This window comes from Netta rufina (genome assembly GCF_964035555.1).
Source record: "Netta rufina genome assembly, chromosome: 2".
Classification (NCBI taxonomy): Eukaryota; Metazoa; Chordata; class Aves; order Anseriformes; family Anatidae; genus Netta; species Netta rufina.
The window spans coordinates 26,003,006-26,016,113 of NC_140124.1; the positions used below are offsets into that span (position 1 = coordinate 26,003,006).

At 40.4% G+C, this 13,108-nt stretch overlaps 1 protein-coding gene across 2 annotated transcripts in view; it reads left to right on the forward strand.

The window, feature by feature from the left end:
- Positions 1–13,108, forward strand: part of PPP1R9A (protein phosphatase 1 regulatory subunit 9A) — a 152,278-nt gene that overhangs the window by 69,588 nt on the left and 69,582 nt on the right. For both annotated transcript variants that reach the window (XR_014618206.1, XM_084282148.1), the window contains exons 3-4: positions 11,364–11,496; positions 11,980–12,100. Coding sequence is in view for 1 of the 2 variants with exons in the window: in XM_084282148.1 (XP_084138274.1) it covers positions 11,364–11,496; positions 11,980–12,100 (254 nt within the window). In the remaining variant the exon portion in view is untranslated. The remainder of the gene's footprint in view (positions 1–11,363; positions 11,497–11,979; positions 12,101–13,108) is intronic.

Genomic DNA, 13,108 nt, shown 5'->3' on the forward strand with positions numbered 1-13,108 from the left:
GACTAGAGTCCTCAGATCAGCTTTGTGGTTTTTATAGCTTGTTAAGTACATAAGTATTAATTTGGTTTCAGAGGACCCCACCTTGTTCTCAAGTCCCCGAACCCCCCCCCGAGAAGACTGTTGGTGCAGGGCTGCAGTCCCGGTTTTCAACAGGCTATTGACCAACCCTAAATGGATGCAACATGGGAAAGTTCCCATTCTGCCACTGCAGAGCTTGTCCCCGTTAAAATTACAGCCTCCAAGAAGTTCCCTTTCAGCAAGAGTTTGCATTCAGTGGACACAGTCAGAGTAGCTCGCTCTCGAGCTGCAGAGCACCCTCTTCTCTTTCTGCCATTCTCAGCCTCTGTTTCTGAACTGCCCTCACCAGGAGTTGTGGGGCAGGCTGCATCTCGGCTGCTTTTGTTCTGTGAGATCATTTGTTCAAGTATTGTTCTGCCTCTCTTTGCTTTGCAGGGATCTCATGTTCCAACATCTCTGAAAAAGAGGAATGCTGCTTGGCAATGACCATGAGGGTAATTAGCAGAGGGCTGGAGACTATCTCCGTCAGGGTCAGCAATACACACTGCTGTGGAAGAAAGAGGCTGAGGCTTTGAAAAATACACCTCAATAAAAAAACAGGTGAAGTCAGAGGGGTATCCGTGCCCCCCCGTATAGGAAGCAGCAGTGCTGTTAACCCAAGCTCATTAATGGAGTCAAACAAGAATTGGTATCTAGAGAGCAATACTTCCACACAACTTCTGTTTCGTAGGGATTGAACTGATTTTTTTTCCTGACTCGGTGTTTTCAGAAAGGAATGATCCCCTTCAAGCATGAGGAAAACTCACCGTAAGAAAAGAGAGTACTGTATCTCCTCATTGACCATCCTTGTAGTAGCACACACAATATAGAATATTTACATCTGAAAGGCTATTTATTACTTTTAAAAAATTACTTACCTTTAATGAGCAGAGTTGTATAGCAGTGATATGAAACTTAGTATTTTCAGGTGATCGTAATCTCCTTTATCGTATAATACTAATTTCTAATGACACAATATAAACCGAATGGTTTATGTTTTTTTTAGATCTAATCTGAAGATCAGATCTGTATTAACTTAGATGCTACTCTTCAGCACCGGTGCTTATTTTTACCTCCTAATTATTCTGACCTATCTTAAGAGTAACAGCATGAAGTTTTCACATGGGGCACACATCTAATTTCCAACAATGACTTTGTATTTTTCTGCTCTGTGGACAAATAGTTATGTAAATTGTAATAAAACTATTACATCAGTAACAAAACTAGTACAAAAATGGATTAAGTAATAATTAGTAGGGTAAATAACCTCTCTGAATCTAGGAAGTTACTTAATAAAAACAGATACTTAAAAAAAATCACACTTTGAACTGAGTCCCAAGTAGCAGTATGGGATGAGATGAAAATTCTATTTGAACATAGAAAATTTGAGATTATGGAGAAACAGAAATCTGAACATTTGGCCTACTATTTGATGTAAAGGTGCCAAGAAGGCCACATTTTTCTACCAAAATGTCAAAGTTGAGCTACATGGAGTTCTTACTGCGTTCTATGAGAGAAGAAGATGGGGCTGAGAAAGCAGTTGATGTCTTTCACACAACATGATCTTGGAGATAAGGACTATTACTAGAAAAAGTAAGAGGCATTGGTGTTTATACTTGAAACAGAAAGAATGAGTTAGAAATGTGTTTAGATTATTTTCTTAATTAGAAAATAAATTAACAGAAAATGAAGAACATAAATAGGCTTAATGAGATTTTTCTTCTATTTTATAATAGTTTAATTTTGTGAATTACAGTAGGAATGGAAAATATTGGCTTCATGGCATAGCAGGTGTTAATATATTTTTATTCAATGCTGTAATTCTGAGAAGTAATTTTGACATTTTTGAGTATGTAATTTAGTAGTTACTGCTGATTTTAGGTTAGCGCCTATATTTAGTAAAGCTCGCCATGCTATGGATTTGGCCTGAAAATATAGCCAAACATAATCTTTTTAGAGAATATTGCAATTAAGATGTTGTAAAGTACATTAAGAGGTGATAGGAAGCAGATTTGTTGGGAGTGAGAGTTGTTTGTGCAGGGGTCCAGACCCAGGAGAGCTGTACCCCCGCTGGCAGGACAGGCGCTGGTGGTACCACCGCTCTCCCCTCCTCAGGGTGTTGTCGTGTGTGCCTTGGTACAGATGCATCCTGTGTACATTTCTGATCTTCTCCCCAAGTGGAGTTTCTTTTCTGGAATTTGGATGCACAGTCACGTATCAGGAGCACATCCTGTTTTTCTCTGGTACACAAATATTGATGGATATTACTGAAGAAGAGAAGCCATTAGGGAGCTACCCACCTCTTGGATTAACCACCGTAAGAGCATTATCTCAAACAAGTCATGCCTTTATTCAAAACCAGGACATTTAATGTATTCAAGATACAGGATGAAAATTATGGTAAAGCCAGTTTTAAATATCCCAACTCAGGTCATTTAATAACTTGAAGACAAGACCTGGCAGCCTGTAGTTCTTAAGTATGTGAGGCTGCAGGAACAGAAGAAGGAAGAAAAAAGATTTTGAAGAATGATTTGCTGAAAACATAAAGCCTCAAAAGTTTGGAATAGGAACCTTGCTAGAAAATTGGTAAAGCCAAATGATTGCCAAGATGCTACAGGACTGCTTAGGGAAGCTACTTGCCCTGACAGGAACGCTAATGGATGTTTTGCGTTGCCATTCACAATAACAAAAAGTCCCTGCATTAAGATATTTTTAAGTAGAGAAATTATCTCAAAGTTTGGTAGAAGAAATTGTATACCATTGAAAAAACGAATAGTAATAAACCACTAGAAATAAATTATATTTACCCAAGAATTGCAAATGAATTCCAGTATGAAATTACCGGAGTATTAAGTACAGATTGAAATGTGCTGCTTTGCCTCAGTACCAGAGGACAGGAAGGCAGCATGATAATACCAGTTTAAAAAAAACAAGACTCCGATGGAAGACAGAAAACCACAGATTGCTAGTTTATATGCTGGGCAAATTGGTAGAAAGAGTTCTGTAATAAAAATTATTGGAAACATGTACAGACTGTGTAATCATTTCATAGGGAGAAGTCATGCCTCACAGTTTCATTACAGTACTGCAAAGGATTTAGCAGGACAGAAGGTAAGCGAGATCTGTCTGGTACTCTGATATTTTTCAAAAAGACATTCACTGCATCTTCATTACTCTGAAGAAAATTAAACTGTCACTGGATTAAATGAAAGGTCACTGACTGATGTAGTAACAGATTAAAAGAGAAGAAGAAAGAGTGGGGCAGGTTGTCACTTTTCATAATGAAGTAGGGTTGCCAGTGGTGTCTCACAGTGATCGAGTTGTTTCAGCCTGTCTGGGTAAAGGGTGAAGAAAACTTGGTCACAAATTTGATGATGAGGATCAATGTAGGAGAAGTCAAATCTCACTGAAGAGTTGCAGAAGAATATGACAGTGAAATCAAATCCGTCTATACTGGAGAATTAAGTGTCATGTCAATAAATATCATGTAATGCAGTTGGTGTAGTAAAAAGAGCTCTGTTCATCTGCTCTGGCGGGCTCTTACCTAACCGCTAACTCTTACAAAAGGGATTTGAAGTTATGCTGGAGTTCAGAGCAGGTGTACACATAGGACTTGGGAGTGATCAGAAAGCTGAAAAATGTTAGGAAGTGCTGCAGCCCTAAAATCTAGCTACGAGGAGACCCGGTGAGGAACAGATGAGGGCATATTTGACAGACTTCCATCCAACCATAAGTGGTACAAATGTTTTAAATATCACTGTGTGAGAGCTTATAAATGCTCAGGTAAGGGATTTGGAGTGGAAGAGCTGTTCCCTGCACTGCTCTACATTGATGTATTCTTCTTGGAAGGACTCGAGCACTTTAGCTGGGTTATTTTTAGTCCCTGCAGTCCTTCTGAGCTGATGCAGTTGGACCTCTTGATCTAACCCTAGCAAATGCAGTAATGAGGTCAGAGAGAATGAGCACCCTTTCCTCGTTGATACCAGGAGATGATCCATCAGCGCCACCAAAACAATTTCAATTCTGTGCTTGGGCCTGAAACTGCCTTGTGTAAAACTGAGGATGTTAGTTCAAGTGAAATGAGCTCAAAAATGAAGTCTGGCTGGCTGTCTAACCATTTATACTAGGAAGCAAAAGCCCAGGTGTGTCAGAGGCGTGACGGATGCCAAGTGATTAACCTGTGCACTGAGATGCCTGTGTCCCTGTGGGCAGTGCCAAGCACATTTTGGGGTCAGCATCAGCTGGGTGCTTCTGCCCACGGGCTGGCCATATGCAGCACATGCTGCTGTGGACAGGGGAGTGAAGCTGCATGGATGTCTGCTGAGATGTGGTGGCAGTGCCACAGCTTGTTTTTACTAGGCACAGTCTTCAGGACCATGCTAATAGCCAGAAGACTTGGTAGTGAGTGCTAGTTGGCTAAAAGAGTATCTGGAGGTAATATTTTCCAGCTTCGCATCCAAAAATTGAATGGTTTGATCATGCGTGGCAGCAGTTGCTCCTGGCGCTCTGTCATGTGTAAGAAGAGGTCTTTGTGGGATTGAGAAGTCTGGGGCCCAGATACTTTTAGGATTTCAGGGGCTAAAATATTCTGTACAGTTCTTTTTGCCAGAGTTTCAGGCAGCCTAGAACAGATCTTTCTCCTGCAGAGCTTTCTGAGGGAAAGCCCAGACTTGATTTTGCTGTTAGACTATCAGTTTCTTTCAATATTGCGACTGTCTAATTCCCATCTGTGTCTCATCCCTGCAATTGCTTCTTGGGAAGATTCATCTCCTTGGTGCTTCCCTGCCGAAGCGTGTGTGACAGCTGATGCCCACGCAGGTTTGGGGGGAGCGCGAAGCCAGGAGGGTTGGAGGGAGCCCCTGTCAGCTCCTTCTCACTGACTCACTCCTTTTTGCTTTAACAAGGGGACCACATCACAGGAAAAAAGACTCTTTGAGAGAAAAGCAAAGACAAATCACCCATTTTGGACATTGTCAGAGCTTCCTCTCCACTCTGAAGTTATACTGTAAGGAGATTTTGAAGCAGTAGATAACGAATGGTCAAACTGATTTTTTTCTCTTATTTAGCTTCCTAAGCACAGCAGGAGGGGTTGTCCTCAGCGCTTCATCTGCCTCCTGCCTTCACAGCGTGCAGCACAGGAACACTCCTCCGAACTGCTTGTGCTTGGAGCGCAGCACAGCAGATCAGCACCGTGGCCATAAACACGTCTGATTCCTCGAACGACACCTGCTCTTCCTCACTTCTCTCCCCACAAGAGAATTTTTCGTCCTTAGTGGAGGAAGCCCAGCAGTCTGGTTTAGTATATTCTTAAAATAGGAGCTGAGCGTAAAATGACTGAAATGGTTTGCAACAAACCTGGGAACATAGCTGTTCCTCCTCACAGGTGGTAGGGAGGTGCCATTATGTGCTTTTGGAGACTTAAAGACCCAAGAAAATATTGAAGGTGTCATCCACAGCTTGTAATGTTTTTCTGAATGTCCTTTGTCAAAATGGTGTAATTAATGTCTCCTCATTTGTATTCTTGCTACTAGTCAAAACAGAACTTGTCTGTGCAATCACTGAAACGAGACAGTCTGAAACTCCAGCTATAGCTATAATTAAATTAACAATAATACTTCTTGTACAGAATATTTATGCTTTTCGTCCATGTCTGCATTAAAGACAACTTCAGAGTTTTCATCTTTTCCCAAAGTTAATGGGGTGTATGTGGCAGAACCAGCAGAAGGAAATTGTAATTGCTGTCGTAATGAAGGTTGACAGAGGATGCATCCATAGTGTCAGGCGATCAGTTGTCTTTAGCATTTGTACCTTTCAGTTTTCTCCCAATTTCAGTGCAGGGAAAGCAAGTTTATTCTCCTTGGGGGGACAATGGGTGATGCAAAGGGTCAGAGTTTGTGCTCGTAAGATCTGCACTCCCCAAATATGGACACTGTGCCAAGTTTTGTTCCCTCCATGTGAGAGTCCTCTGTCATTATCTCCACAGCACTTAGGCCTTTTTATACCCTGCCACGAAATACATAGTGCATCCTGGGGATACCTTATAATAAAAAGAGAAACTGTAAGGCATTTTTGTAATTATTCACCTTCCTGCGTTGGATGTTTGCATGGTAATGTTGTATATCAAAAAGAACACCTGATCCTTCTCAGGGCTTCTTGCCAGGACGTGGAGGGAGATGATTTATTCGTGTGCTGCTGCTTATGCAAGGAAGATAGGGAACAAAGCTGTGCCAAATTTTTCAAGTTTTAAAAATAGCACACGAGGAGGTTAATAATAATAATTATCACTCTGATGGAGCTTGTTGTGTGTACTAAAGCAAGCATCTTGCACTAAAGCAATGAGCATCAGGTGTGTCTCTGAGAAGGCACATTCATTTTCTCGATGCTACGTGACTGCCGTAGCAGCAACCATGGCTCCGTGCAAGACCCATGGAACCAAAAAACCCTTGAATTTTCAGAAAGAAGAAAATGTTGGGGAAAAGTAGCAATCCCTTGTTCTTACGTGGCATTGTTACAGTGAGGTGGTGGTTGTGACAACTACTCCCTGCCCCAGAACTGGTGCCAGAGGCATGACTTACTGGGAATGTTTTGTGCCATTTTCTGCTGTGCTGCTTTCCTGTGCATGGTGATCCAGCTAAGTGGGTTGGATCTTAGGTGTTGTTTTTTTTTTTAATTTCTGGACAGAGGCATGAGGAGTGGGCATTATCACAGCAACAGCAGCGGTGGGTGGAAGGCATGGTTTCATAGGAGGCATTACACAGTGGTCACCAGCTTATGTTGGCAGTGGCTCCTGAGGTGGGATGACCTGGTGTGATCACAAGCTGTCCATAAGAGAGACTGCAAGTGTGTCAAAGACTTGTGTGACTGCGGTTGTGGTAGGACAGCTGCTGCAAAGAGGTGCCAGCAGCATGCAGCTCACACACAGCTCATTCCCCGTATCAGGCACTAGTCCCTCGACAAAAGTCACAGACAGCCAGGCAGGCAGCAGAGCCTGGGCCAGGGATCAGGTCTTGTTCCTTGGCACAACATGACAAGAAAGTATAAACATATCCAGGGCATACTCAGTCTGTTTGGGACTTCTTTAACACGAGTCAGTTTTTATGTTGCAGGGTTTACAGTATGCAGCACTGATAGCATGGTGAACACAGCACTGAGCTGGCTAGTTGGGAGGATAGCACATGTGGTTCTTCATAGCTCATCTCCTTTTTTACTTCCTTAAAATTTGTTACTACCTCCTGATTACTGCCAGCAAATTTCTGCAAAGATTCTTGCTACTTGAGAGCTGCAAGAAAATGCTCCAATTTTGGTTTCCTATACAACTTCTCCTTTTCCCCAGAAGAATCAGTTTCCAACTGCTGTTGCATTTTTCTGGTCTTATTCATTAAAATGATTACTACATCCAGAATGTTTTTCTTTTTCTGAATTAGGATCTGCAACATGTACTGTTGCAGTTAGTGATGTGTGTCTTCTAGACTGTGCTCTGTCACTGCTCTTGGAAAGAAAAGCAAGTGGTCACGTATGTTTGTGGTTTTTTTTGGTGCCAGATGACTTGTTGATGACCCTTTCTCTTTCACATTAGCGAAGACAGAAGTTCTGTTAACAGTCGTGTCTGGGTGAACCAGTCAGTTCTCCAGGCTTTGGTGGTCTTGACATACACATTTAGCCTGAGTATTGGTTAGGTTGTCACCTCCTGTGCTTATGAGTGTTTTTGTAAATTCTTGTAAATGTCAAAGATGAATTCTGTGAAAACTTGCTTTTTCTAAATACTCAGAGGTACAAGCACAGATTAGGATGATGTACTGAATATTCCCGAAAAAAAATCTTTAAGAAACAGCTCAGTAGACTTCCTTGAAGTGGTACTTAACCAGTGTGAGGGCAAAACCAGCTCTGGTTTATCAAGGCAATGGGAGAGTTGCTGTAAATCTGCAACCCTGTGCATGCTCTAGGAAACACAGTGGTGACAGACTTGGTGAAGTAGGCCTACTTAAGCTAAACATACTTTGTGGGGGAAAAAAAAAACATAACTTTTATATTTTTAGCATACCGAAGTCTTGACTGACAGTTCTCATGTCTGTACGAACAAGTGGTTCGTTACTATGGAGGATTGACTGTCACAAAGAAAAAAAAATCCAACCACGAATTTCCTTTTCTTAGTTTTAATACTGGTAGATTCATTTGATAGAATCAGTCAACCATTAAATGTGATCGTGCCAAATGAAGTAAATGGCATAATAGAATTTCGTCTTTCTTCCTGTAAAAACACACGTTGAGGGCAATGGGCAAGATCGTATGACCAATACACAAAATATGGTGAGTTAATGCCAGGTAGGAAACACAGACTTTTTTACCTTGATGCTATCAGTGATCCTACAGCCTCATTTTGAATGCTTAGATAAGAAAGCAGATAAGAGTGGCATGTTGTATTTAAAGACAATGGTAACAGTATTCACCACCAGTACTATCCTTAATTCACTTCTCGTGTACAAATATAAATATTACACAGAAGTAAGCAAGATCCTATAAGCCATGGTTTCTGTCTGATGGGGTTCAATAAAGATCATCCCAGACAAGAGGTCAACATATGATTTGAGGCTTTAAAAGAAAATGTTCCTGAAGCATATCCAGTCTCTTTGCAGCAAATCTGAAGCTGCTGCTGAAATATACTAATGGCAGTCATTGAACAAAAGGAAACAAGTGGGGCCAGTTAACATGATGAAAATGAATCGAGAAATAAACATACTCATTTTGTGATAAAGTATTTTCCCATACCTCACCCTCATCTAATCTGTGTGTTCTCCAAGCAATACTGCCTCTCTTGCCATCCTTTGTCAGCTGGTGACTGTACCTCCATTTCCCTCGATAACATCCATCTCTGTTCTACAGTTGAAACACACGTTTCTCTCTCTTATCAGGTTGATAAATTAGACAATCCAAGCTAAACTCACAGCAGTGCTTCTTATCCTGTACTTGCTTTTGTGACTCTGCTGCATTTCAGACCTAGGGGCTTCGTGGTCAAACCGTAGCTCACTTAAGTTTTAATTGGGTATAGCTTCACCAATTGATCCTTAATGCTGATTGTCAGTGTAAATAAGATTGGATTTGGACCCCGTAGTGCTAACAGTCACTTCTGGAAGTCTGCCACCAAGTTGATGTGCTGGGGAGAGAGCTCTTGATCTAGTCTTGTGACAGGGAAGAGATGTGTAAACAGAAAGGTAAATGGGATGGCCTTTTGTCCTGTACCTACTTCTTTTTCACTACGTACGGGCTACATATGTTAGATCTGCAGGTTGATTTCTAGCTTGCCACTGCCTACATAGAAAAACATGTTCATGCTTCTTCCTCGCTTCAAGTGTTCAGACCCACAGAGAAGCAGCGAGCAGTGATATGTAAGGTGAAGAATGCTTTTCCTTGTGTAAAACAGAGAAAAACATTAAGTCTTTGAAAAACAGAGAGCAACAACAGGCTCTTCAGAATTCCTCTGTCAGGCTGTAAAGTGAAACCCTCTGTTCTGTTTCTGCATTTCAGCTGGCAGTGCAAACGCTGCGTGGGGCTAACAGCAGGAGCTGCAGGTAACGCATCAGTCACGGCCCTCCCAGGGCACGGGATGTGGATGCAGGTGGTGCATCCCCAAACAGAAGTCTAGGGGAGGGCTTGAGAGCAGCAGTGCACAGCATTCAGTGTGTGACTTGTCTTCCGTTTCTTTTAGATACATTTGTGAAGGCTTCTTAGGATCATTATTCCAGAATTAACAGAGTTTTGCTTGCATCAATATTGCTAACAAACAATACAAGATATATTTGTGTGTTCTTGTAAAATGTTCATCATGTCAGTTTTCTTGGAAGAGGCAATTTGTTAAATGTTTCCCACTGAACAAAACATCTTTTTGTAATTTTTTTTTGCAGCTGTTTTGTGTTAGCCATACAGATACTATACTTATGGTGGTATAGAAGAGTGTTTTACTGCAACATTAATATATTCACTATTTAAAAGAACTTAATGTGCAGTAAATTTTAGCAGCCTTTCAATGAGGTCTTTATTGCATGAGACAGTTTTATCAGTACTTGCACATGGTTGCTTCTTCCATTTCCCAGAGTATTTGTAAGGTTTCCTTGGCACTGCTGCTAGTTTATAGGTGATGGAGGGTCTGCCAAGCAAACCTGGCACAGATTTATCTACCTTCTCTGGGACAGTCAGCATCTCCCAGTGAAGGTATGTCATCACTGTTTCTTCTTTTCACTTGGCTTGTTGATTAGATGGAAAGCAGGATTGTTTTTCAAAAATTTGTTTTCTTGAAGCATGAAGTGCGTCCATCTGGTCTCAGAAATGGAGTCAGTTGCTCACAGCCTCTGTTGACAAACACCTGGATAGGGGAGACACAGACACTGGGGTCAGTGGCAATGTAATCTACTGTGTGTTTTTTTTTTTTTCTAAATTCACTTTTGTTGTCATTATTACTGAAAGGCGCTCAAAAGAAACCTTCAGAGTTGTTTCACATGACTAATCATGGTGTTTTTCTCTGTTTTTCTAGACTGCCATCTGACGTATCGTATCTCTTACTATCTCTGTATTCACTTATCTACATTTAACAGTAACAGATTAAACACCAGTCATTGTTCTTGAAATAGGTACCTAGTTTGTATTGAAAGTCCATTGCTGTCTTTGACGAGTGGAAGTGGCAGGTGAACCTCAGGAGGAGAGGAGCTCAGCTCCTGGCATGGCTGTGGGCAGCAAGTTAGTGTCCTGGCTCCATAGGCAGCTGTTGAGTTGCCTCTAAGTGCAGCTATATGCCAAAAAAAAAGGCTTCCTGCCACCTTCGGAATAGCTGTACAGCTATACACCATGGTGTAGCGCTTTACACTGTGAGAGAAACTGTGATAGAGCTAGTTGTTGTTGGGTCAGAGGTTGGACTTGGTGATTTTGGAGGTCTCTTCCAATCTACATGATTCTGTGATTCTGTAATAGAATCTTCTGTAGGATGCCCATGCAGAGGAAAGAGGAGATACGGAAAATTATTTTTTTTTCTTTGACTTAACAAACATGATACAGTGTGGGACTGAAATTCAGTAAAATTATTACTACTAATAATAAGTATTCTTTCATTACTGCCAAATGTGGGCAGTTAAGTGAATTAGGTTGGCAAACTCTGGCATCTGAACTATGAAAACAAGCTTTAGAAGCCTTTTTTAAAAAGCCTTTAAAAAAGCCTTTTCAAACTCTGCAACATCACAGGACAAAAGCAATAGCTGTTTTCACAAATTGGCACTTTTTCTGGAGTAGATAGTTGAGTAATTTTTGGTCTGTTTCCACAGGTTTTCAATACATATTCCAATGAAGACTATGACAGAAGAAACGATGAAGTTGACCCAGTAGCTGCATCAGCTGAGTATGAACTTGAGAAGCGTGTGGAAAAGCTGGAGCTCTTCCCAGTTGAACTAGAAAAAGGTGTGTAGTCTGGGTGTCAGTTCCTGTTCATGTGAAACCTATCTGCAGGTCTGAGGAAGTCCACTTGTGCTTACACAGCCTATCCTGAATTTCCATGAATCCATTTTAATGACCTGGGCTTTTTGGAGTTTAAGAATTTTTTAATAAGGAATTAAGAAGTTAAGAAATGTGGAATTCTTTATTTTCTTAAGAAAATTGTTTCATGCCCTAACACATGATGGCACACAGCGGTTTATGTGATGTTTTCATTCTCCACTGGCAGAATAAAAATCTTGATTGTTGTTCTAAGCTCCTCATACAGCAAAGGCAATAGTTTTGTGTGCAATTAATACAATAGAATAGCAAGTCGTTGAAGGGGAATCAAAAGGAATTAACATTGTTTACATGGAAAACCAAGAGGAACCAAAGCATAAATGTCTACTTACAAGGTAACTATATAAAACAAATGTAAGAAGTTTCTGCCTTTGCTTGCCTTTTTCACAGATGAAGATGGACTTGGCATAAGCATTATTGGAATGGGAGTCGGAGCAGATGCAGGCCTTGAAAAACTGGGAATATTTGTCAAAACAGTAACAGAAGGTGGAGCAGCAGAAAGAGATGGCAGGTAAACTAGACTCAATATTTGGAAACTTTCCCAGCAATAATTATTATGTTTTATGTTTTTCTTCAGAAAGAGTTGTTAGTTTAATGTATATCATGATAACTGAAAGCTGTAAAATTCTGAGACTTTATTGGTATGGTTCAAGTACCTGAAGTTACATATGAAAATACACTAGTTTGATGCAAAATTTAAATGGTTAAAGGAGAACAGATTTGCCAATGTGTGTGACTGCCTGAAAAGCAAAATGCCTTAATGTGAGTAAAGCTGGAGATTCCAAATTGTACATTTCTTTTGAAGGTAGTTTAGTTTTCAAAGGTTTTGAGGTCCCACGTTCTTTTGGCTTCAAACCAGCTTTAAATAATCAGTACTTATGAAAAAGAGTTCTGCTCAACATATGATTAGGAAAATAGTTTGGTGTTTCTGAGCTATTAACTTTTATTAAGTGCACCTCCCTTTTAAGCTTACTAATACAGATTGCTACTTTGTATTTCTAAATATGCATACTTCTCCAAAGTTCAGTTTTCACCCCTGCAGCACTGAAACTGCGTTACTTGATTGCAGTAGGAAGCTGCACCATAAATCTTGCCCATTAAAGGAATGGGTTGGGTTTTGTAGTCTTCTACAGTGCTCATGGAAAACCTGTCTGCTTGTAGAATTGTTTACTTGGTACATGCAGTTCAAAGAATTTCTTTTGAACATACAGTATGTCTTACCATATGGGGTAGAGTTGTCTCTGTATTAAACAGTACCTGCCACAATGAGGCCATAATTTCTCATTATAAGTTAGAAAAGCACTTTACTGTGTAATCATTTAATGATAAAAGGTATTCTTAAACATCTTCCAATCCATGTAATTCATTGTTTTATTCCTTTGAAAATTTGCGTACAATTAAAATATTACTTAACTGATACATTAGCGATTATGCATTCTCTACTTATGTAAAAATGGACTAATATAATGTTTAGTAATGGTAGTTACAAGTAATACTAACCACAATAACAGGTAAAGAG